Source organism: Mercenaria mercenaria, chromosome 2 (genome assembly GCF_021730395.1).
Source record: "Mercenaria mercenaria strain notata chromosome 2, MADL_Memer_1, whole genome shotgun sequence".
In the NCBI taxonomy this organism is placed as follows: Eukaryota; Metazoa; Mollusca; class Bivalvia; order Venerida; family Veneridae; genus Mercenaria; species Mercenaria mercenaria.
In genome coordinates this window covers 16093066-16120413 of record NC_069362.1, presented here as the reverse complement: position 1 = coordinate 16120413, position 27348 = coordinate 16093066, and the positions used below count along the sequence as shown (strand labels likewise).

Genomic DNA, 27348 nt, shown 5'->3' with positions numbered 1-27348 from the left:
TGACCCCTATTGACTTCTTGCCTATAGGACTTTGCATTGGGGGAGACATGCGCTTTTTTACAAAAGCATTTTCTAGTTACAGGATATATTTCATGTATAGTAATTACAGGATATAATTTCAGTATGGTAGTGTTAAATTTCTTTCAGATTTTTTCTACAAATGGTTGCAGTTGAGAGTCAGAGAGAATGTGATCCAGGATAATGAATACGTTGAACAAATGCTGGAGTTATTTCTGTGGCTGCAGGCAGCTGTTTTTCGGTTTATGATTAGAGGTGTTGACTTAGCAGTTCAAAATGCACCTTAAGCTTCTTTTACCTTTTGACCAGTTGAAGAAATGGACTCATCGACTTCTGTGCCAAAGAAGATGTACACTAACTAAAGCGCTACTTATAACTACATTATTGACAGTCATATCGTTTTTTGTCTTGAATTATCACCATGGTGACTGGACAATGAAGCCAAAAAAACCTCAGTTATCATCGCCACCTGCCCCTATCACTACATGTAATTTGCTGAACAAAGCAAAAATTGATAGAGGTCCAAATAATCATGATACTCAGGGAAACCTCAGGATTGGGCGTAAGGTGCTGATTATGGTCGATTCTCCATTTTCAAGGAACGCCAAAAATATTGCAGCTTCAATGGAATATTCTAGATATCCGTATAAAATTGTGGACGATGAGAAGAACTTGCCTACATTAATCCATATGGGTAAAGGTAGATTTGGCGTGATTATATTTGAGACTATGTCATTGTATTTATCGTTAGATGCATGGAATAGGCAGCTTATTGACAAATACTGTCGGGAATATAATGTTGGTGTGATATTTTTTATGAAGCCTAAAGGCGAGTTAGAAGTTTTAATGGAGAATATGCAAGATTTTTCTTTCTCAGTGCAATATAATGTAGCTTTAAAAGACTATTCTCTTAATGCGGCTTCCAAAGTGTGGCGAATTACAAAGCCAGGGGAGGTAATAAAGGAAACTTTCCCAGAAGAAGACTGGGCAGTATTTTATCCAAATCATTCAACATTTGAACCTTTAGCATTTGCAACACAGACTGTGTCTCTGTATGATGATTATGATCCATCCAGTGTCACGAAAAATAAAACTGTGTATCCAGCCATCCTTGATACAGGAAAAAACGATGGAATTCAACGAGTGTTTTTTGGTCACAATTTTTCGTTCTGGTTGCACTCTTTGCTGCTGTTGGACAGCATCTCCTTCCTGTCCCATGGGAAACTGAGCCTCGGACTTGAACGTCATATACAGATTGACATTGATGATATATTTGTAGGGGCAAAGGGAACAAGAATGAAAGCTCATGATGTTGTTGTAAGTAAATTTATCTGTTACTTTTTAATAGCTGCTGGAACATGTTAGTAGCTCCTACAGTAAATTATATAATGGTTTCATCGTTGGATGGAGTTAATTTCAATGGTTGAGGGATTGCTCTTAGTTCGGGTTTTTTTAAACTGTATGTCAGAGTTATAACTGTTAAGTCATGACTTGTGTGTAGTTTGACATCAGCTGTCCAAATAATTGTTAAGAATGCAAAATAAATTTTTTATGTCAGTAGCTTTGTATAAATTTGAAAAGTCTAGGCAAGCCACATGAAATAGTTATGTCATTCCAGTTATTTTTTAGCTCGACTATTCGAAGAATAGGGGAGCTATCCTACTCGCCCCGGCGTGAGCATCACACAAATGTTAAAGTTTGCGTACCACCCCAAATATTTTCAAAGTCCATTGAGATATTGCTTTCATATTTTGCATACTTGTTTACCATCATGACCCCAGTCAGTAAAAAGGAGGAGGCAACTCTATCAAGCATTTTGACTGAATTATGGCCCCTTTTCTACTTAGAATAAATGTTAAAGTTTGCGTACCACCCCAAATATTTTCAAAGTCCATTGAGATATTGCTTTCATATTTTGCATACTTGTTTACCATCATGACCCCAGTCTGTAAAAAGGAGGAGGCAACTCTCTCAAACATTTTGACTGAATTATGGCCCCTCTTCGACTTAGAATATGCTTATTGTAATGTTAAAGTTTTATTCATTGCTTATATTATACTATCAAGCACTGAGAATAGTCGAGCGCGCTGTCCACTGACAGCTCTTGTTTACTCATTGAAGCCAAAAATTTGAGATATTTAAAAGATGTACAAGCCCGCCTGCTAAGCTCAGTAGGGAGAGCGTTGGTCTACGGATCGCGGGGTCGCGAGTTCAATCCCCGGGCGGGGCGTATGTTCTCTGTAACGATTTGGTAAAAGACATTGTGTCTGAAATCATTTATCCTCCACCTATGATAATTCATGTTGGGAAGTTGGCAGTTACTTGCGGAGAACAGGTTTGTACTGGTACAGAATCCAGGAACACTGGTTAGGTTAACTGCCTGCTGTTACATGATTGAAATACTGTTGAAAAACGGTGTTAAGGATGAGAATCAGGCATTGAGAAACAAAACTCAAACAACACCAAATCATTGAAAGAAAAAGTTGTTTGACATGGAAATTGAACAGCATGTAAAACATGTATATTACTTTTTGAAACTAGTGTCAGTATACTGATAAAAACATTGAATTCTAGAAAAGGACTGCCTAAAGGGGTTCCACATCCGGACAGTTAAACGCCTTTAAAATCTCACCATTTTTAAAGAATAGTTACACATCTTCGTTTTGATGCATTTGCAATAGCATGCAAGTGGTGAAATTTCGCATAACAAGGTGGAACACAGTTTTCAGCTATTGTTTATCTTTATTTCTTTACAAATGGTATTCATTTTCAAAGGGAGACAACTTTTTCGGAATACTTTAGGTACAAAATGCATTCATTTTCAAAGGGAGACAACTTTTTCCGATTATTTTAAGTAATCGTGGAGAAAAAGTTGTTTCCCTTTGAAAATGAATGTCATTTGTAAAAAAATAAAGATAAATAATTGCTGAAAACTGTGTTCCACCTTGTTATACATGTGAAATTTCACCACTCGCACGCTATTGCAAATGTTCTTTGAAAATGGTGGGTTTTTAAAGGGGTTTGACTGTCCGGAAGTGAGGCCCCTATAGGCAGTCATTTTCTGGAATTGAATGTTTATATCAGTATACTGACACTTGTTTCGTAAAGTAATATACATCTTTTACATCCTATTCAATTTTCATGTCAAACAAATCTTTCTTTCTATGATTTGGTGTTGTTTGATTTTTGTTTCTCAAGGCCTCCTTCGTAACCTTAAACCCAAAACAAACAAAAATAAAAGATGTACATTGTACAAATTTTTTCTTACTGGTTTAAAATATTATTACAGTGGAACACCATAATATTCAATTTCAATTTAATGCCCTTAGAAAAATGTATCTTATAATAGCTTTACTTTTCCATTGTTTTGATATAACATAGACAGGACTGTGATTGACAAAAGGTGTCCACTCAACAATTTCGCTCTTAGACAGATTGTTTCTCTTGTGTAATGAGGGCTTAGGGTAAGTCTACATGTATATAATAGCCTATAATGAACACAACAACAAGGCAGACAAACTGGTTTAACAGCTGTTGCAAAACTCATTATAGAACAAAGTGATATCAGTTCAGTGCATGAGATTCATGTGGAAATCAGACAAACTGGTTCTGACAGCTGGTGCAAAGCTATTAATAGAACACAGTGATGTCAGCTCAGTGAAATTCATGTGGGAAGCATGCAGTCTGTCTTGGCATGCAGATTTCATTGTTTTGTTGAGAAGCTTCCAGCAGTTCAGGATGTGGTTGTGGTTGCAAGGAATTTTTGTACACCAATGTTGTAAGTAAGATGAATTGAATTTTTGGCAGTTTTATTCTTTAGAAAGAATATATTAGAAAATATGTTTTATGAAGTCAGGTCTGTGATATTTATGTATTGTAATGTGTTCTTTTATGCTGTGCAACTAACAGTTAAGTTATATTATGGTAAAGCTGAAAGAACCACATTTTTATTGAAGGCAGACTGTAGAATACAAATTTTTGTAGTTTTTTGTTAAGCTATGATGAAAACAAGTATGACAGTTTAATGTTTAGCCTGCTAAATTTCTAAAATGGACTGGTCCATCATTCAATTTGGACAATACCATGTATTATTCGAAGGGGTGTTCACTGAAAATTTACTGACTGAATAGCGAACAGTGCAGACCATGATTACCCTGAAAGATTGTGCAGGCTAATCTTAGTCTACACTGGTCGCAAAGGCAGAATCTCTTGCCACCAGCATGCTTAACTTTTTAGGTTAATTTTAATATAAAGGTATTGTTGCTACCTACTCGTTGCAAATTCCATGTCCTGTAAGCTAAATTAAATAGCTGGTATAAAAAAATACTGAACAGAATGATTCTAAACTCCATACAAGTCCTTGGCATCATGAGGCCTAAAAAAAAAATTGTTTCCAGTAACTTGCTCGAAAAAATTATGGTTGGTAGGTTGGTAATATTTATTTTTATTGAGTGGGACTTTTCGAAAATTATTTTTGTGTCAAAAAATGAATACAAATAATGGGGCTACGCCTTCAGAAATCAAAGCATCAGTAATTTGATTTCTAACATCACTGACCATGTTTAACAGGCTGGTAACATTGCCCGATCGGGCTTATGACACAAAAAGTAATATTTCTTGAAAAATAATGAAGATATTTCTTTCAAACTTGGTCCATTTATTAAGCATAATGAATGATACAAATTAGAATAAAAATAACTTGGTTGCCTTCAGTTTTGGTAGAATTATTTCCCTGATTTTTATGACGCATAATCTTTGAAGTCCAAAAATAATGTTTTAATGCTAAGTTTAAAACAAAAAAGGGTTAAATGGCTTTCTAATGCTCTAAATTATTGCGCTAGTACATGAATGTATACATTTTACTCTGCTTTCACTTACAACATTATAGAGAAATGTAAGTTCTAAAAAAAATGCTCAAACATCTCAACTAGAAACAAAGTATTTACCCTAAATATATAGAATAAAGGTATTGGGGCACAAGTTTGGAGCAATAGAAAGCCATTGAACCTTTTCTGTTTTAAACATTGCATTGAAACATAATTTGTTTGGACTTCAAAAATTATGCATCATAAAAATCTGAAAAAGGGAGGTAATTCTAACTAAACTGAAGGCAACAAAGTTATTTCTGTCTTGATAAGCATTATATGTAATGCTTAATAAATGGACCAAGTTTGAAAGAAATATCTTCATTATTTGTCAAGAAATATCACTTTTTATGTCGTAAGCCCGATCGGGCAATGTTACCAGCCTGTTTAAAGCATAAAAAGTGCAGTTGAAACAAGAAATATCTTTAAAAAAGATGGTTGGCGTGATGTAACTGAAGCACAAGTTATATAATGGGCAGAAACCTGTATTTCAAATCTTTTGGCAATGTTGAAAGGGGCCTCTGTGAAGTTTTGTATAAATGAGGACAATAGTTCTGAAGAAGACTTGTGTTTAGAAATTGTGGAGTGACACACGACAGACACCAAACAATCACAAAAGCTCACTTTGAGCCTTTGGTGCTTAAAAGATGGTAACAGTAAGCAAACAATATTGAAATACGTTCTGTACTTTATTTCTGGAATTGTTGGAAGCAACATGAACCCTTACCCTACTTCTGCTTATTATCAAATTTGTCTATCATTCAGAATATGTACAGTACTGTTTTAACCGGAAAGATCAATTTAAAATTTGGAGTCTAAAATTTAACAGTATCGGACATGTTGTTGCAGGTTAGTAATGATTTGCACTAGTTAGAAATTGTTGCTGTAATGCAGAGTAAAAGTTAGTGACTATATAAAACTAATAACCTTTTCGTAAAACAAAACTTAAGGGAAGGAAACTTAACAAAACAGAAATAACTTAACAAGAAAACTTAACAAAACAGAAATATGTCAGGATGAGCAGATGAATACTTGGTTACGCACACCTGTTCCAGTAGTACGCATACAACAGGCTGGTAACATTGCCCGATCGGGGTTTCGACATAAAAACTAATGTTTCTTGAAAAATAATGAAGATATTTCTTTCAAACTTGGTCCATTAATTCAGCATAACATATGATACAAATTAAAATATAAATAACTTGGTTGCCTTCAGTTTTGATAGAATTATTTCCCCTTTTCAGATTTTTATGACGCATATTTTTTGAAGTCCAAAAAGACATGTTCTAATGCTAAGTTTAAAACAAAAAAAGGGTCCAATGGCTTTCTAATGCTCTAAAGTATTGCGCTAGTACATGAATGTATACATTTTACTGTGTTTTCACTTACAACATTATAGAGAAATGTTAGCTGTAAAAAACTTGTTCATACATCTGCACTAAAAACAAAGTATAATCCCTAAATATATAGAATAAAGGTATTGGCGCACAAGTTTGGAGCAATAGAAAGCCATTGAGCCCTTTTCTGTTTAAACATTGCATTTAAACATAACTGTTTTGGACTTCAAAAAGTATGCATAATAAAAATCTGAAAAAGGGAAGTAATTCTAACAAAACTGAAGGCAACAAAGTTATTTCTATCTTAATATTCATCATATGTTATGCTTAATAAATGGACCAAGTTTGAAAGAAATATCTTCATTATTTTTCAAGAAATATTAGTTTTTATGTTGAAAGCCCGATCGGGCAATGTTACCAGCCTGTACAATCCGATGGTGCTGTACTTACAGAGGTTATAGATGACGAACGCGTTGTCATTTCACTCAGTGTCACACATGACTCAGAGTGAAGCATTTTCAGCCTTTCCTCCAGTCAGCGCCACTCTTACAAAATCTCTCATTATGGCTGAAAATACCGAGAATACCTTACCCAATCCGATTGGTACATTATTCTTGTTAGTAATGGGCACTGGCTGTTGAAAGGTAAAGAGATGGCCTGAGCAAACTATTGCAGTTTTCAACAACTGTATGGCAGTGCTCATGTTAAATTGTTTTTGTGCCCCTATTATGAGTGGTGGGGGCATAAAGATTTGGTTTTGTCTGTTTGTGCGTTGTCCATCAATCCGAAAAGTTTGTGATGCGCCTAGCTAAAAAAATATTTGATTTATGAAATTGATGAAACCTTGCATTAGTCTTTATTACGATATGAACTTGTGTATATTCTATTCGTCTGCCTCCACCCCCTATTTCCAAAGTTATAGCCCAGGACTGAAATAGTCAGAAATGCACATTTTCACCTTGTCACACGCCTAGCTCAAAAAGTATTTAATATGAATTGATGACACCTTGCACGAGTCTTTAACATATGAACTTCTGCACCTCCTATTTTTCGTCTGGCTCCATTCTCGATTTCCAAAGTTATGGTCCCTGAAATAGTCAAAAATGCACGTTTTCACCTAATCATTGGCTAATGACGTGCCTAGCTCAAAAAGTATAATTTATGATGTAAATTCATGAAACCTTGCATGAGTCTTTATCATGTGACCATGCACACTTTACATTCTTCTTGAGATTTAGAGCTATTTACAGAGTTATGGTCTTTGAAATAGCCAAAATAGTGGATTTTTATTTGTGATGGCCATGCTCATAGTTCAAAAAGGTCTAGAATAATGAATTCTGTATAGAAAATGTTTGTCGAGGCTATTCCCCCTTAAGATTGCAAACATTTGAATTATTGCCCCTCATTTGTGACAAATGTACCAGTGGGGACACACCCTGTGTCTGTAGACCCTGTGTCCTACAGATGCGTTCTAGTTATACCCCAACAAAACGAAGTATCGGGGGTATATAGGAAGGAGCTTGTCTGTCCGTTGGCTTTTGTGGTTTCTGGACAGTAACTCATGAAAGGTTTGAAAGATTTAAATAAGTTTTGGTATATGGGTGTAACATCAGAAAATACAGGTCAGGTTTGACTTTGAGGTCAGTAGATAAAAGGTCAAGGTCACAATGACCCTGAACAGTTAAACGGTTTCCAGATGATAACTTGAGAACTCTTGGGCCTAGGATCATAAATTTGACCGAGGTAAGTATGTCAAAGGTCAAGGTAAAAATGACCCGGAACAGTTAAAACAGTTTCTGGATGATAACTTTAGAACAAAGCTTGGAGCTTGGGCCTAGGATCATGAATTTTGGTATACATGTGTAACATGATAAGTACAGTTAAAGTTTGACTTTGAGGTCAGTAGGTCAAGGTCATAATTACCGGAAACATTTAAACGGTTTCCTGATGATAACTTGAGAACGCTTGGGCCTAGGATCATAAAATTGATAGGGAGGTTGGTCATGACTAGCAAATGACCCCTATTGATTTTGAGGTCAGTAGGTCACGGGTCAAGGTCACAGTGACCTGCAACAGATGAACAGTTTTCAGATGATAACTTCAGATCACTTGGGCCTAGGATCATGAAACTTAATCATTAAGTTAATGGGGAGGTTGGTCATGACCAGCAGATGGCCCCTATTGATTTTGAGTTCAGAAGGTCAAAGGTCAGAGTGACCCGGAACATTTAAACAGTTTCTGGACAATATCTTGAGAATGCTTGGGCAGAGGATCGTGAAACTCCATAGGGAGGTTGATCATGAACAGCAAATGACCCCTATTGATTTTGAGGTCAGTAGGTCAATGGTCAAGCAAGTTTTGCTTTGACATTGGCTTAGTTCTGTGACAAGGCCATATTGTGGGGTTATAATTTGTCACTCCTGTGACAACTCTAGTTTAAGATCTCATGCTGATGGCTTCATTTGCAGTGAGTTTTAAGAATACCTAAATAAGAGTGTCGCAGCAAATTACAAAAAACAGGTGGTCTTGTATAACTAGTTCATCCTTATACTGTACTACTAATGAGCAAGAACATTTATAACTATAACCATGGCAAAGGTTTAAATAGAGGTGTTCCACAAATGACATTTTTGACCAAGAATAATACCAGATGTGAAACCCAGAGATATACACTGAGGGCATGATACATTTGAAAATGAAACAGTTTTTGGCCATAACCGTTTTAATGCTTTACAGTATAACTTACTGTTCTGTTTGACAGGCCTTGTATGAAGCCCAAGAGAGACTGCAGGAGCAAGTGGATGGTTTCCGATTTATGCTTGGCTTTTCTGGCTGGTATTATCAGCATGGTACAGAGGAAGAAAATGCTGGAGACGAGATGTTACTTCGTAAGTTACTTTGTGGGGGCAATTGGGATTTTACTTTGAGTCAGACATTTTTGTTAGTTATGTCTGTCTGTCTGTCACAAAGCTTGTCCGCACTCTAAGTCGAACATTTCTCATCCGATTTTCACCAAACTTAAACAAAATGTGTTTGACCATGAGACCTCGGCTAAATTCGATAACTAGCCAAATTGGTGTAGGCATTTTGGAGTTATGGCCCTTGAATTGCCCAAAAATCGGCCTTTCTACTCTTGTCTGCACTCTAAATGGAACATTTCTCATCCGATCTTCACCAAACTTGAACAAAATGTGTTTGATCATGAGACCTCGGCTAAGTTCGATAACTAGCTAAATCGGTCCAGGCATTTTGGAGTTATGGCCCTTGAATTACCCAAAAATCAGCCTTTTTACTCTTGTCTGCACTCTTTAAGTCGAACATTTCTCATCCGATCATCACCAATCTTGAACAAAATTTGTTTGACCATAAAACCTCAGCCAAGTTTGATAACTAGCCAAATCCGCCTAGGCACTTTTGAATTATGGCCCTTGAATTACTGATTGGATCCACTTGTCCGGACCATCTAATTGGACCCACTAGACATTTTCATAGGGGCAGTTGTGGGAGACATGCGCTTTTCTCAAAAGCATCTCTAGTTTTCTATGAAAGTAAGAAATTTTTTTTTCAGAGCTTGAAGGTCAGAATTTTTGTTCAGTATGAACCAAAGTTATTTTTTTTTTTCAAAGTAATTTTTATGCCCCCAAGGGAGGCATATAGTTTTTGAACTGTCTGTCCTGTCAGTCTGTCCGCAATTTTCGTGTCCAGTCCATATCTTTGTCATCCATGGATGGATTTTCAAATAACTTGGCATGAATGTGTACCGCAGTAAGACGACGTGTTGCACGCAAGACCCAGGTCTGTAGCTCAAAGGTCAAAATCACACTTAGACGTTAAAGGTCATTTTTCATGATAGTGCATTGATAGGCGTGTCCGGTCCATATCTTTGTCATCCATGGATGGATTTTCAAGTAACTATGCATAAATGTGTGGCACAGTAAGACGATGTGTCGCGCGCAAGACCCAGGTCTGTAGCTCAAAGGTCAAGGTCACACTTAGACGTTAAAGGCCATATTTCATGATGGTGCATTGATGGGCGTGTCCAGTCCATATCTCTGTCATTCATGCATGGATTTTAAAATTATTGGGCATGAATGTGTACCACAGTAAGACGACGTGTCGTGCGCAAGACCCAGGTCCGTAGGTCAAAGGTCCTAAACTGTAACATCGGCCATAACTATTCATTCAAAGTGCCATCGGGGGCATGTGTCATCCTATGGAGACAGCTCTTGTTATCAAAAACTAATAAACACAATAAAGAAATATATTTTATGAAGGTTGATCCAGAAGTAATGTTACTCCTTTTATTGCACATTTAATCTTTTTTAGCTCACCTATCACATACTGACAGGGTGAGCTTTTGTGATCGCCCTTCAGCAGCCGTCCGTCCACAGTTTCTTGTGATTACGATAAGAGACCACATTTTGCTATCGATTTTAATCAAACTTACACATAACTTGTATTGGCATAATATCTCTGTTCCTTTCGAAAACTGGCCAGATCCCATCATTGGTTCCAGAGTTATGGCCCCTTAAAGGGCCAAAATTTGCTATTTTTGGCTTGTGAACCTGATAGAGACCACATTTTGTCATCAACTTTAATCAAACTTGCACACAACTTGTATTGGCGTAATATCTCGGTTCCTTTCGAAAACTGGAAAATCCCATCAAGGGTTTCAGAGTTCTGGCCCCAGATCATGGGTTCAAGAGTTATGGCCCCTTAAAGGCCAAAATTTGCTATTTTGGGCTTGTGAACACCATAAGAGACCGCATTTTGCAATCAACATTAATCAAACTTGCACAGAACTTCTATTGGCATAATATCTCAGTTCTTTTCAAAAACTGGCCAGATCCCATCATGAGTTCCAGCGTTATGGCCCCTTAAAGGGCCAAAATTTGCTATTTTTGGCTTGTGAACCTGATAGAGACCACATTTTGTCATCAACTTTAATCAAAATTGCACACAACTTGTATTGGCATAATATCTCGGTTCCTTTCGAAAACTGGAAAATCCCATCAAGGGTTTCAGAGTTCTGGCCCCTTAAAGGGCCAAAATTTGCTATTTCAAATTCAGCTTTTGCAGTCATATAGAGACTTCATTTATGGTTTGATTTGACACAAACTTGCAAAATATCTTCAACAACAATAAATCTTGGATTCATTGATGAAACTGTCAGATCCAATTATAGTTTCCGGAGTTATGGCCCCTGATTGACCCCTGAAAGAGCCGAAATTTGTTAATTTTTACTTTGTGAGCACGATAGAAGTGACATTTTATATTTGATTTTAACCACACTTACACAGAACTTAAGTCACAATAATATTTTGATTCCTTTCGAAAACTGGCTAGATTCCATCATGGGTTCTAGAGTTACTGCCCCAGAAAGGGGCAAAAATTTTATGCCCCTCTTCGAAGAAGGAGGGGTATATTGTTTTGCAGATGTCGGTCGGTCGGTCGGAATGTAGACCAATCCGTTTCCGGATGATAACTCAAGAAATTTGGGCCTAGGATCATGAAAGTTGATAGGGAGGTTGGTCATCACCAGCAGATGACCCCTATTGATTTTGAGGTCTGTATGTCAAAGGTCAAGGTCACAGTGACCCTGAATAGTAAAACGGTTTCCGGATGATAACTCAAGAACACTTGAGCCTAGGATCATGAAAGTTAATGGGGAGGTTGGTCATGACTAGCAGATGACCCCTATTGATTTTGAGGTCAGTATGTTAAAGGTCAAGGTCACAGTGACCCTGAACAGTGAAACGGTTTCCGGATGATAACTCAAGAACGCTTAGGCCTAGGATCACGAAACTTGATAGGGAGGTTGGTCATGACCAGCAGATGACCCCTATTGATTTTGAGATCAGTATGTCAAAGGTCAAGGTCACAGTGACCAGGAACAGTGAAATGGTTTCCGGGCAATAAATTAAGAACATTTGGGCCTAGTTTCAGGAAAATCGATAGTTAGGTTGGCCATGACCAGCAGATGACCCCTATTGATTTTGAGGTCATTAGGTCAAAGGTCAATGTCACATTGGCCAGGAACAGTTAAACGGTTTCTGATCTTCTTGTCCAAAACCATAGGGCCTAGGGCTTTGATATTTGGTATGTAGCAAAATCTAGTGGTCCACTACCAACATTGTTCAGATTATTTCCCTGGGGTCAAATATGGCCCCACCCTGGGGGTCACATGGTTTATATAGACTTGTATAGGAAATTTTTTTGAAAAACCTCTTGTCCATAACCACAGGGCCTAGGGCTTTGATATTTTGTATATGACATCATCTAGTAGTCCTCTACTAAGGTTGTTCAAATTATTCCTCAAGGGTCAAATATGGCTCCGCACTGGGGGCCACATGGTTCATATAGACTTATATAGGGAAAAACTTGGAATCTTGATGTCCATAACTTAAATCATTCAAATTTGGCCACATGTATAATTTTGAGTGGCAAGATGAACCTTGACATGAGTTGACCTTGATCTTGACCTAGTGACCTACTTTCACATTTCTGTAGCTACAGCCTTCAAATTTGGACCACATGCATATGTTTGTGTGCTGAAACAAACTTTGACCTTGTTATTGACCTAGTGACCTACTTTCACATTTTTGAAGGTACAGGCTTCAAATTTGGACAACATGCATAGTTTTTTGTTCCAAAATAAAAATTGACCTTGATTTTGACCTAGCGACCTACTTTCACATTTCTCAAGCTACAGCCTTCAAATTTGAACTGCAAGCATAGTTTTTGTGTACTGAAATGAACTTTGATCTTGAGATTGACCTAGTGACCTACTTTCACATTTCTGAAGCTATAGGCTTCAAATTTGGACCACTTGCATAGTTTTGTGTTCCGAAATAAAATTTGACCTTGATTTTGACCTAGTGACCTACTTTCACATTTTTCAAACTGCAGCCTTCAAATTTAAACCACATGCATACTTTTGTGTACCGAAATGAACTTCGATCTTGAAATTGACCTAGTGACCTACTTTCACATTTCTGAAGCTATAGGCTTCAAATTTGGACGGCCTGCATATTTTTGTGTTCTGAATTGAAATTTGACATTGATTTTTACCTATTACCTACTTTCACATTTCTCAAGCTACAGCCTCCAAATTTGAAGCACATGCATAGTTCTGTCTACCGAAATGAACTTTGACCTTGAAATTGATCTAGTGACCTACTTTCACATTTCTCAAGCTACAGCTTTCAAATTTGGACCACATACACATTGTACCGCCTCGGTAGCCTAGTGGTAGAGCGTCCACTTCGAGTGCGGGAGGTCGTGGGTTCGATCCCCGGCCGCGTCATACCAAAGACGTAAAAAATGGTACTAGTAGCTTCCTCGCTTGGCGCTCAGCATTAAGAGGGTAGTGCTAGGACTGGTCAGCCCGGTGTCAGTATAATGTGACTGGGTGGGGTATCATATCACGTGTCTATGACGTGATATTCCAGTGAGGCAGCACTATAAAGTTGGGCATTGTGCTCACTGCTACAAGTAGACACCGTCGTTTATATGACTGAAAAACTGTTGAAAAAGACATTAAACCCGAACACACACACACACACATACACATTGTTTTGTACCGAAATGAAATTTGACCTTGATTTTGACCTTGAGCTAGTTTTGAAATTTGGAACATTCAAAAATGGCTCAGTGGATGGTGCCAATATCACTCTGTAATCTCTTGTTAGGTTAATAGGTTAAAGGTCAAGGTCAGATTAAACCAGAATGGTAGAACTTTTGTTTACAGTGAGCATATTTCTGTTCCTTGTGCAATTACTAAATGCATCAAGGGGGGCATTTCGTGTTCGACGAGCTCTTGTCTATTTTGGCCCTTTCAGCCATATAGAGATTTCATTTATGCTTTGGTTTGACACAAACTTGCACAGAATGATTATCTTAATGTTCTCTAGGCCCGGATCATGTCGGGTCAAAAACTAGGTCATCAGGATAAATCAAAAGAAAAGCTTGTTAATAACCTAGAGGCCACATTTATGATGACCCTATCTTCATGAAACTTGGTCAGAATGTTTATCTTGATGATTTCAAGGCAAAGTTTGAAACTTGGTCATATGGGGTCAAAAACTAGGACACCTGGTCAATTCTAAGGAAAAGCTTGTTAACACTCCTGTTCATTTGATGTGCGTGCAACTTGGTCAGAATGTTTTGGCCGCATGAAATATTGGATGAATTTTTAGCTCATCTGATTTTTTGGAAAAAAAAAGATGAGTTTTTGTCATCACTTGATCGGCGTTGGCGTCTGCGTCAGCGTTGCCTGGTTAAGTTTTATGTTTAGGTCAGCTTTTCTCCTAAACTATCAAATTGCTTTGAAACTTGAAATACTTGTTCACCATCATAAGCTGACCCTGTACAGCAAGAAACATAACTCCATCCTGCTTTTTGCAAGATTTATGGCCCCTTTTGTACTTAGAAAATATCAGATTTCTTGGTTAAGTTTTATGTTTAGGTCAACTTTTCTCCTAAACTACCAAAGTTATTGCTTTGAAACTTGCAACACTTGTTCACCATCATAAGCTGACCATGTACATCAAGAAACATAACTCCATCCTGCTTTTTGAAAGAATTATTGCCCCTTTTGGACTTAGAAAATCAGTTTCTAGCTCACCTGTCACAAAGTGACAAGGTGAGCTTTTGTGATCGCGCGGTGTCCGTCGTCCGTCCGTAAATTTTTGCTTGTGACCACTCTAGAGGTCACATTTTTTGTGGGATCTTTATGAAAGTTGGTCAGAATGTTCATCTTGATGATATCTAGGTCAAGTTTGAAACTGGGTCACGTGCTGTCAAAAACTAGGTCAATAGGTCTAAAAATAGAAAAACCTTGTGACCTCTCTAAAGGCCATATATTTCACAAGGTCTTCATGAAAATTGGTCAGAATGTTCACCTCGATGATATCTAGGTCAAGTTCGAAACTGGGTCACGTGCCGTCAAAAACTAGGTCAGAAGGTCTAAAAATAGAAAAACCTTGTGACCTCTCTAGAGGCCATATATTTCACAAGATCTTCATGAAAATTGGTCAGAACGTTTACCTTGATGATATCTAGGTCAAGATCGAAACTGGGTCACGTGCCCTCAAAAACTAGGTCAGTAGGTCAAATAATAGAAAAACCTTGTGACCTCTCTAAAGGCCATATTTTTCATGGGATCTGTATGAAAGTTGGTCTGAATGTTCATCTTGGTGATATCTAGGTCAAGTTCGAAAGTTGGTCACGTGCCATCAAAAACTAGGTCAGTAGGTCTAAAAATAGAAAAACCTTGTGACCTCTCTAGAGGCCATATATTTCATGAGATCTTCATGAAAATTTGGTCAGAATGTTCACCTTGATGATATCTAGGTCAAGTTCGAAATTGGGTCACGTGCCATCAAAAACGAGGTCAATAGGTCAAATAATAGAAAAACCTTGTGACCTCTCTAGAGACCATATTTTTCATGAGATCTTCATGAAAGTTGGTCTGAATGTTCACCTCGATGATATCTAGGTCAAGTTCGAAAGTGGGTCACGTGCCATATAAAACTAGGTCAGTAGGTCAAATAATAGAAAAACCTTGTGACCTCTTTAAAGGCCATATTTTTCATGGGATCTGTATGAAATTTGGTCAGAATGTTCATCTTGATGATATCTAGGTCAAGTTCGAAACAGGGTCATGTGCGGTCAAAAACTAGGTCAGTAAGTCTAAAAATAGAAAAACCTTTTGACCTCTCTAGAGGACTGACTTGTGAATGGATCTCCATAAAATTTGGTCAGAATGTTCATCTTGATGATATCTAGGTCAGATTCGAAAGTGGGTCACATGCCTTCAAAAATTAGGTCAGTAGGTCAGATAATGAAAAAACGTTGTGACCTCTCTAGAGGCCATATTTTTAATGGGATCTGTATGAAAGTTGGTCTGAATGTTTATCTTGATGATATATAGGTCAAGTTTGAAACTGGGTCAACTGCGATCAAAAACTGGTCAGTAGGTCTTGAAATAGAAAAACCTTGTGACCTCTCTAGAGGCCATACCCTTGAATGGATCTTCATGAAAATTGGTCAGAATGTTCACCTTGATGATATCTAGGTCAGTTTAGAAACTGGGTCACGTAGGTCAAATAATAAAAAAACCTTGTGACCTCTCTAGAGGCCATATTTTTCATGAGATCTTCATGAAAATTAGTGAAAATGTTCACCTTGATGATATCTAGGTAAATTTCAAAACTGGGTCACGTACCTTCGAAAACTAGGTCAATAGGTCAAATAATAGAAAAACCTTGTGACCTCTCTAGAGACCATATTTTTCAGTGGATCTTCATGAAAATTGGACAGAATTTTTATCTTGATAATATCTAGGTCAGGTTCAAAACTGGGTCACATGAGCTCAAAAACTAGGTCACTATGTCAAATAGTAGAAAAAACAATGTCATACTCAAAACTGGGTCATGTGGGAAGAGGTGAGCGATTCAGGACCATCATGGTCCTCTTGTCTTGGTTAAGTTTTATGTTTAGATCAGCTTTTCTCCTAAACTATCAAAGCTATTGCTTTAAAACTTGCAACACTTGTTCACCATCATAAGCTGACCCTGTACTGCAAGAAACATAACTCCATCCTGCTTTTTGCAAGATTTATGGCCCCTTTTGGACTTAGAAAATATCAGATTTCTTGGTTAAGTTTTATGTTTAGGTCAATTTTTTCTCTTAAACTATGAAAGCTATTGCTTTGAAACTCGCAACACTTGTTCACCATCATAAGCTGACCCTATACAGCAAGAAACATAACTCCATCCTGCTTTTTGCAATAATTATTGCCCCTTTTGGACTTAGAAAATCAGTTTTCTTGGTTGAGTATTATGTTTAAGTCAGCAGACACTGTACATCAAGAAACAAAACTCTATCCTGCTTTTTGCAAGAATGATGGCCCTTTTTAGACTTAGAAAATCATGGGTAGGACAATATTTCTATTATAAGAAAAAATCAGATGAGCTCAGCTCTTGTTATCTGTGTCATGTGGGGTCAAAAACTAGGTCACTAGTTCAAATCAAAGAATAAGCTTATTTACACCCTAGGAGGCACATTGTTGATTCTGTCTTCATAAAACTTTGTCAGAATGTTTGTTATCATGAAGTCATGGGTCACGTGGGGTCAAAAACTAGGTCACTAGGTCAAATCTAAGGAAAAGCTTGTATACACTCTAGACACCACTTTTTTGCTCCAATCTTCCTGAAACTTGTCAGAATGTTTGTTTTTTATGAAATTTTGCACAAGTTCGAATCTGGGTCAGGTGGTGTAAAAAACTAGGTCACTAGATCAAATAAAAGTAAAAGCTTGTTTACACTCAAGAGGCCACGTTTCTTGGGCCAATCTTAATGAAAATTGGTCAGAATATTTGTCTCCATGAAATCTCTAGGTAAAACATGTTTTACATTGTTATGGTGTGTTACTTAGGTGAGCGACCTAGGGCCATCTTGCCCCTCTTTTGTTGTATTGTTATAGAAATTAGATCAAGATGTAAGCTAATTCAGTTGTAATTACATGGATAAGTATTATTTTCTAGGTTTGCTCCATTTTAAATACATAGAACTTCAAATTTCACCCATGACGACATTTCAACGCACGCAAAAATGTTTCTTTCTTCAACAGTATTAAAAAAAAACAGGCAAACAAAGACAATCACCTGATGACATCAAAACAACGCACCTACTCATTTGTAATTATAGTGATGTTTAGTTATGTCTTTTAGCAGTCAGTCCGGAAAATACTTGTGCCAACCTCGTGTACTGAAGTTCATTATATAATGTTAAGACTTGTTATTGCTTATTGAAAAACATATCACTTTCTGACGTCAATAATGTCTGTGGCGGGCGGCGAAATTTGTTACCATGTTTTCTGTGCATATCGATAAATTGATAAGAAAGCAACAATTTTATATTTTCAAAAAAATATTGCAAATAGATCAAGGTATACTTGTGCATAACTTTTTCTTCTTTTTTTTTATTTTCATGATTCACATTTTTATGGCTTCAGTGACGTTACTTCTGGATCAATCCTTGTATGTTGAGTAATTTGCTTAATTAAGTACTCATGAATTAGTCAGTCTCTGATTAATCTCCCGCCACAAGTGGTGAGGGGTTATAGGAATGGTCTCCATCCTTCCATCCATCCGTCCTGTCTGTCCATCCGTAACACTTTGTGTCTGCTCTGTATCTCCTAAACACCTTGAAGGATTTTTATGAAACGTGGGTCAAATAATCACCTCATCAAGACGATGTGCAGAACTCGTGACTCAGCCATGTTGGGTCAAGGTCACAACTCAAGGTCAAAGGTTTGAGCTCTGTATCTTCTTAACCCCCTGGAAGGATTTTCATGAAAGTTTGGTCAATGATCACCTCAACAAGACGATGTGCAGAACTCATGAGTCAGCCATGTTGGCTCAAGGTCAAAGTCACAACTCAAGATCAAAGGTTTGAACCTTCAATTTTGTGTCCACTCTGTATCTCCTAACCCCCTTGAAGGATTTTCAGATTCATTGATGTCGTCATACGTGGACTATAAAATATCAGTGCTTCCATCCAATACCATCAACCCTTTCACTTTCCATAACAGCGGCGGGGGATATAACTGTCTTTCAGACTGCCTTGTTAAATTTTTTAAATAAGAAGCACTTCGACTCAAATGATAGTTCCTAATTTTGAGCACAGTCACATACTTCCATAAGCAAAATCGGTTAAAAATCTAAATATGTACACATACATGTTACCACCTCTCCCCTGAAAGTAAACAAAGTTTTAAATTACCTCCCTTTACATTGAAAATAAGAATAATCTCACCAGAATGAAAGTTGGTCCGCCTAATTTAGCCTTTAGCCAACTGGTGGTAAGCGATTCTGCCTTTGCAAGTAGTGCAGACCAAGTTCATTTTAGAAATTTAGCAGGGTAAAGGTTAATCACCAGTTCTGTCTGTTACAGACCCAGATTCAGTTTCAGATTGCATCATCAAGATATCATTTCCTTAACCAGGCTCACATACGACTTTGAATGTAACCTGTGGGATTTCCCATGTATTTTACCGACTAAGGTTGTTGTTTTCAGTGTATAAAGTCTTTTTAGCTCACCTGAGCAATCAGGTCAAATTTGAATATGGGTCATCTAGGGTCAAAAAGTAGGTCACTAGGTCAAATCAAAGAAAAACCGTGTGTATGCGATAGACAGTGTTCGAAATTCACGGTAGTCCGACAGCCCGTGGCTACCAAATTTCAGCTCGGGCTACCTATTTTCCACAGGTACAAGCCCGACTGGGCTACCGAATTTTCCTCATTTGTTTAAAAAAAACATGCTAATTAAACGAGTACTGCATCGTGATTTTCCAGACTGAGAAACGCTTATGGAATTATTGGTTTATGCACTCCTACGTGTTTACAATCAAACACAGTGTCAAAGACGTAACCGCAGCGCTAATTGGCTGAATACAATAACGGATAATTTGATTAGCTTTCACACTTCTCGCGAAAATCTCACAAGTACCTGCAGTAGGCGGAGCTTTAATTATGCTATCAGCATGTGTGTAAATGTGTATTCAGCACTCGGTATTACATCTTACAAATTGTCAACAGTCCGAGTTGCAGTAATTGGCGAGTGCGGATCCTAATAAATCGGGCATAACAGTTTAGATTTCATTTTGGCAAGGAGTGTCATGTCCGATGCTTTTGGACTCTGACGATGCTGATCTGGACTGGAGTATTTCGAGTTAAAATTTTTCAAAAACATGGCAAACATGTACTCTGTAACTGTATGTCTTTTTTTATTACTTTAAACATGCATAGAGATGTCTGTAAAACAAAATGTTATATGGTGCAAAAATTATGTATTTTAAGGTGTTAAAGTTCGGGCTAGTGAAATTGGTGTCGGGCTTGGAAAATTTTTAATCTGGTAGCTCGAACGGGCTATTGGATTCAAATCTGAATTTCGTACACTGGATAGAGGTTGTATTTTTCAATTGATCTTCATGAAATTTGGTCAGAATGATAGCTTTGATGAAATCTAGGTCAAGTTCAAATATGGGTCATCTGGGGTCAAAAACTAGGTCACTAGGTCAAATCAAAGAAAATACTTATTTATACTCAAGATATTTGCTCCAATTTTAATGATAATTGGTCAGAATATTTTTTTCCATGAAATCACTAGGTCAAACATGTTTACACTGTTATGGTGTGTTTCTCAGGTGAGCGACCTAGGGCCATCTTGGCCCTCTTGTTTTTTTTTTTTTCAAAAGTAGGTTACAGCATATAGCATATAGTATAAGAGATATTCTATAAGTAGGTAATTACATACTGAGTTATTTGAAAAAGTTTGTATTATATAAAACTTGTATAAAGCCCTGACCCTTGCCATGTTAGATTTCTTTAAAGAAATTGTCTGTCCTTCAATTCGAACAGTACTATGGAGATTACAAGATGTTTACCAAAAAATACTGACCAATAGGCGTAAAAACAGCACAGATCTTGATCAGACTGCACTGCAGTGCAGGCTAATCAAGATCTACACTGGTCTCAATAGCAGAAACCAATTGTGTTAAACAAAACAAGGGTCAAAGCAATACGATAGTATAATAAGTACTATTGAGCTACATAAAGGGAAAAAATTCCTACAAGTATAATAAGCTAATCAAAACACAGTTATTCATCTTTCTTGTTTGTAATGCCTACTTCTTATAACCTTAATAAAGAACAAAAATAAAAGATACCAGATCGGCATGAGAGGCTATGCAAAAAAGCATGAGAGAAAAAAAAAGGGATGGGGAGGCGGGGAGAAAACACTAGCTTTACCAAAAATCAATCACATGAGTTTGCCAAATCCAAATAATGACATCATAAAAACTTTGCAAAATCCTTTTTATACATTTTTAGGAATGGCCAGGATAAGGTAAAAAGAAGTACTATTATTCAGTCCTACGAAAATGGAGGTATAAAAACGATAGAGTTACCGGTAGATACTTTCATTACCGCCTTAAAACTGACTTGGCTTCGCAGATATATGAGATATAATACTACATATTTTGAACTTATTACAGATATCTACCCTTTTCTTCAAAGCTATAGTAAATATGGAATGAATTTTATGAATAATAAACTGAATACTGTTGGAAATTACTTTTGGAAGGATGTCTTTAAAGGAATCATACGAATAAATGATCAATACCCAAAAAGCTGGAGTGATTTTTGTGCACTGCCAGTATGGCACAGCAGTAGTTTTAAAATTGATGGTGTTAGTTTTCACTATCCCATGTTCATAAGGAAAGGAGTTTTATTAGTCAACGATTTTTAGCTCACCTGTCACAAAGTGACAAGGTGAGCTTTTGTGATCGCGCGGCGTCCGTCGTCCGTCGTCCGTCCGTGCGTGCGTCCGTAAACTTTTGCTTGTGACCACTCTAGAGGTCACATTTTTCATGGGATCTTTATGAAAATTGGTCAGAATGTTCACCTTGATGATATCTAGGTCAAGTTCGAAACTGGGTCACGTGGGGTCAAAAACTAGGTCAGTAGGTCTAAAAATAGAAAAACCTTGTGACCTCTCTAGAGGCCATATATTTCACAAGATCTTCATGAAAATTGGTCAGAATGTTCACCTTGATGATATCTAGGTCAAGTTCGTAACTGGGTCACGTGGGGTCAAAAACTAGGTCAGTAGGTCTAAAAATAGAAAAACCTTGTGACCTCTCTAGAGGCCATATTTTTCATGAGATCTTCATGAATATTGGTCAGAATGTTCACCTTGATGATATCTAGGAGAAGTTCGAAACTGGGTCACGTGGGGTCAAAAACTAGGTCAGTAGGTCTAAAAATAGAAAAACCTTGTGACCTCTCTAGAGGCCATATTTTTCATGAGATCTTCATGAATATTGGTCAGAATGTTCACCTTGATGATATCTAGGTTAAGTTCGATACTGGGTCATGTGGATCAAAAACTAGGTCAGTAGGTCTAAAAATAGAAAAACCTTGTGACCTCTCTAGAGGCCATATTTCTCAATGGATCTTCATGAAAATTGGTCAGAATGTTCACCTTGATGATACGTAGGTCAAGTTTGAAACTGGGTCACGTGCGGTCAAAAACTAGGTCAGTAGGTCTAAAAATAGAAAAACCTTGTGATCTCTCTAGAGGCCATATTTTTCAATGGATCTTCATGAAAATTGGTCAGAATGTTTACCTTGATGATATCTAGATAAAGTTCGAAACTGGGTCACGTGGGGTTAAAAACTAGGTCAGTAGATCTAAAAATAGAAAAACCTTGTGACCTCTCTAGAGGCCATATTTTTCATGAGATCTTCATGAATATTGGTCAGAAGGTTCATCTTGATGATATCTAGGTCAGGTTCGAAACTGGGTCACGTGGGGTCAAAAACTAGGTCAGTAGGTCTAAAAATAGAAAAACCTTGTGACCTCTCTAGAGGCCATATTTTTCATGAGATCTTCATGAATATTGGTCAGAATGTTCACCTTGATGATATCTAGGTCAAGTTCGAAACTGGGTCACGTGGGGTCAAAAACTAGGTCAGTAGGTCTAAAAATAGAAAAACCTTGTGACCTCTCTAGAGGCCATATTTTTCATGAGATCTTCATGAAAATTGGTGAGACTGTTCAGCTTGATGATATCTAGGTCAGGTTCGAAACTGGTCATGTGCTGTCAAAAACTAGGTCAGTAGGTCGAAAAATAGAAAAACCTTGTGACCTTTCTAGAGGCCATATTTTTCACGAGATCTTCATGAAAATTGGTGAGAATGTTCACCTTGATGATATCTAGGTCAAGTTTAAAAGTGGGTCACGTGCCTTAAAAAACTAGGTCATTAGGTCAAATAATAGAAAAACCTTGTGACCTCTCTAGAGGCCATATTTTTCAATGGATCTTCATGAAAATTGGTCAGAATTTTTTATCATGATGATATCTAGGTCACATGTGCTGAAAAACTAGGTCACTTTGTCAAATAATAGAAATAACGACGTCATACTCAGTTCAACACTGGGTCATGTGGGGATGGGTGAGCGATTCAGGACCATCATGGTCCTCTTGTTTAATCCCCCGCCGTGGCGGAGGGATTATAGGAATGGTCTGCATCCGTCCGTCCGTCCTTCCGTCCGTAACAAAATCATGTCCGGTCCATATCTCCTAAACCCCTTGAAGGATTTTCATGAAACTTGGGTCAAATGATCACCTCATCAAGACGATGTGCAGAACCCATGAGTCAGCCTTGTCGGTTCAAGGTCAAGGTCACAACTCAGGTCAAAGGTTTGAGCCTGCCATTTTGTGTCCCCTCTATATCTCATAAACCCCTTGAAGGAATTTTATAAAACTTGGGTCAAATGATCACCTCATCAAGACGATTTGCAGAACCCATGAGTCAGTCTTGCTGGCTCAAGGTCAAGGTCACAACTTAGGGTCAAAGGTTTGAGCCTTCCGTTTTGTGTCCGCTCTATATCTCCTAAACTCCTTGAAGGATTTTCATCAAACTTGGGTCAAACGATCACCTCATCAAGGCGATGTGCAGAACTTATGAGTCAGCCATGTCGGCTCAAGGTCAAGGTCACAACTGAAAATCAAAGGTTTGAGACCTTCCATTTCGTGTCCGCTCTATATCTCCTAAACCCCTTGAAAGAATTTTATAAAACTTCGGTAAAATGATTACCTCATCAAAACGATGTACAGAAATTATGAGTCAACCATGCCAGCTCAACGTCAAGGTCACAACTAAGGGTCGAAGGTTTGAGCCTTCCATTTTGTGTCCACTCTGTATCTCCTAAACCCCTTGAAGGATTTTCATCAAACTTGGGTTAAATGATCACCTCATCAAGAACTCATGAGTCAGCCATGTCAACTCAAGGTCAAGGTCACAACTGAAGGTCAAAGGTTTCAGCTCTGTATCTCCTAAACCCCTTGAAGGATTTTCATGAAACTTGGGTCAAATGATCACCTCATCAAGACGTTGTGCAGAATTTATGAGTCAGTCATGTCAGTTCAAGGTCAAGGTCACAGCTAAAATCAAAGGTTTACCCTTTCACTATCCATAGCAGTGGCGGGGGATTTAGCTGTCTTTCAGACTGCCTTGTCTAGATAGAAATGGAAATTTTCTGTTGTATAATGATTTTATTGATAAATATGAAGTCAGAACAAATTTTTTACAATACCAAAGTATCATCGCATCAATAAGAGATTTCATTGACAAGGTTAGATTTCCACATTATGCAGTATATAAAGTCTTGCTGAAAAATAGAAATTCAGAGGATTGTTGATGAAAAAATGTATAGCATCATTAAAGATGTTTTTGGTGATTTTGTGTTATGCATGAATAATAAATGTTAAATTACTCGTGGTTTCAGAGTACAGAAATCACTTTCATTGGTTCCCACACATGTGGCGACACGAACAACCTCACAAGTTCACAGAAGATGAGCTTCACAGAAATATGTACCTCAACTACCAGTTTGCAAAGGTAATGTGAATTACATTTTGTTAGTTTGATGGAAAAAGTACAGACTCATCAAATTCATTCAAGATTCTGTATTTTAGGTTTAATACTATGTATATTCATGCTTTCAGGTTACAAAACATAAAAAGGAAAATTCAAATTGGTGAAAAGATGTGTACATTGTTCTCTGTTTTCTCTACAAGTTTGTCATCAGTGCTTTTGTTGGGTCTAACATTGCACCGACACAAATATAGGTCATATAGTGACTCTAGCTTTGATGGTACAGGAAGACCCCAGGTGCCCCTCTGTGCATTATTTCATCACAAGCAGGCACCTGGGTAGAACCACCGACCTTCCGTAAGCCAGCTGGATGGCTTTCTTACATGAAGAATTCAACGCCCTGAGTGAGGCTGGAACCCACATCGATGAGGGGTAAGTGATTTGAAGTCAGCGACCTTAACCACTCGGCCACGGAGGCCACGAAGGCCCCTTTACCATCAGTGCAGTCAAATGTCTGTACTTTCTAAGTTTCCAGTGCAAAATGTAAGTTTCCTAAAACTTGAAAATATATAAGTTCAGATATTACTTTTTAGCTCAACTATTTGAAAAATTTCAAATAGTAGAACTGTTGAAATCACCCTTTCGTCTGCATTACAAGGATAAGTTTTGCATGTTAGCAGGTTTCTCAGAAACTACTTGGTCAAATATTTTCAAACTTCACACATGTCTTCAACATCATGAAATGACCTCATGTGGCAAGTTACATAACTCTAGCTTTTATTTTGTCCAAATTATGCCCCTTTTTAACACAAATTGTGACAGTTTTGCATTGTATGCAGGTTTCTTAGGAATTACTTGACCAAATTTTTTCAGATTCTCCTTGCGTCTTTGGCTCAAGCTATGACCTTGTATGGCAAGTTTCATAACTCTGGCTAATATTTTAGCAAATTATGTCCCTTTTTCTAATAAGGAAGTTTTGCTAAAGCTTTTGTATGTAAGCTGGTATTAGGTGGAAGTGCTTCAAATAGTTGAGCATGCTGTCAACAGACAGCTCTTGTTTAATGTGAAGCTTAAAAAATTATTTTCATAAGCTGTACTATCAGTGTGTGTGTGTGATAACTTGATAGCCTATAATTGTTTCGAGGTCATTAGGTCTGTTAGAGGTCACAGGAACCTGGAGGCTGAAAACGAGTTTCCAATCAATATCTGGAGAATGCCTGTCCTGCATTGGTTACAGTCAATGATTGTGTGTGATCAGAAGACCTTCGATTTCTTGGCTGCTGTGATCAAAGTTGTAGCAAGTTACCTCAGAAAAACCATCTGTTGGAAAAATGTACACAGCTTCTTTTTGTTTATTTTACAGGACAATAAAATTCCAGTTTTGCATCAGTATGCAGTTGCCCCACACCATTCAGGAGTATTTCCCGTCCATGAACCATTGTATAATGCCTGGAAGTCTGTATGGGATATACGGGTAACTAGCACAGAGGAATACCCAAAACTTCACCCAAGTTGGGGAAGAAGAGGATTTGTTCACAGTGGAATAATGGTATGTTAACTTAGATTTGTTTTGAAATATGTATTTTATCCTGAGGAATTTTGCTTGTTAGCTCACCTGAGCACGAAGTGCTCAAAGGTGAGCTTTAGTGATCACCCTGTGTCAGTCATCCGGCATCAGTTGTCCATCCGACATCAGTCGTCTGTCGTCAACAATTTGACTGTTAACACTCTAGAGGTCACAATTTTGGCCCAGACTTTATGAAACTTGGTCAGAATGTTACCCTCAATAAAATCTTGGACAAGTTCGATACTGGGTCATCTGGGGTCAAAAACTAGGTCACCAGGTCAAATCAAAGGAAAAGCTTGTTTACACTAGAGGTCACAATTTTGGCCCTGTCTTAATGAAACTTGGTCAGAATGTTACACTCAATAAAATCTTGGACGAGTTCGATATTGGGTCATCCAGGGTCAAAAACCAGGTCACCAGGTCGAATCAAAGGAAAAGCTTGTTAACACCTTAGAGGTCACAATTTTGGCCCAATCTTAATGAAACTTGGTCAGAATGTTACACTCAATAAAGTCTTAAACAAGTTCGATATTGGGTCATCCAGGGTCAAAAACTAGGTCACCAGGTCAAATCAAAGGAAAAGCTTGTTAACACTGTAGAGGCCAGATTTATGACCCTATCTTCATGAAACTTGGTCAGAATGTTAATCTTGTTGATCACAAGGTCCAGTTTGAATCTGGGTCATGTAGGATCAAAAACTAGGTCACCAGGTCAAATCAAAGGAAAAGCTATTTAACACTGTAGAGGTAAATTTATGACCATATCTTAATGAAACTTGGGTCAGAATGTTAATCTTGATGATCTTTAGGTCAATAGGTCAGGTGAGCGATACAGGGCCTTCATGGCCCTCTTGTTTTTCATGTTTGGCATGATAATTTTGCATGGACAAGTTAAGATAATGTCCCAGTATTTGTGAGAAAGACATAAAAATGACCAGAGCTTCACTTTTTTCGAAAATGTAAACAAAATAAGGGTATAGAAACCACTTTGAATCCTGTGTTGGGCAGTTTTCTCCATGGGAATTGTTAAAGTACTTTCACCTCTGATACATATAGAGAAGTTGTCATTTACAAGTAGGTACTAGTACAGAATCCAGAAACACTGGTCAAGTTA

General features: G+C 37.6%; 1 protein-coding gene across 1 annotated transcript in view; it reads left to right on the top strand.

Moving 5' to 3' along the window:
* LOC123563370 (bifunctional heparan sulfate N-deacetylase/N-sulfotransferase-like) overlaps window positions 1–27348 on the top strand; it is a 52797-nt gene that overhangs the window by 9527 nt on the left and 15922 nt on the right. Inside the window, exons 2-5 of the mRNA XM_053524625.1 lie at window positions 148–1335; window positions 8982–9108; window positions 24580–24692; window positions 26032–26217. Coding sequence (XP_053380600.1) covers window positions 295–1335; window positions 8982–9108; window positions 24580–24692; window positions 26032–26217 — 1467 coding nt within the window. The 5' untranslated portion in view covers window positions 148–294. The remainder of the gene's footprint in view (window positions 1–147; window positions 1336–8981; window positions 9109–24579; window positions 24693–26031; window positions 26218–27348) is intronic.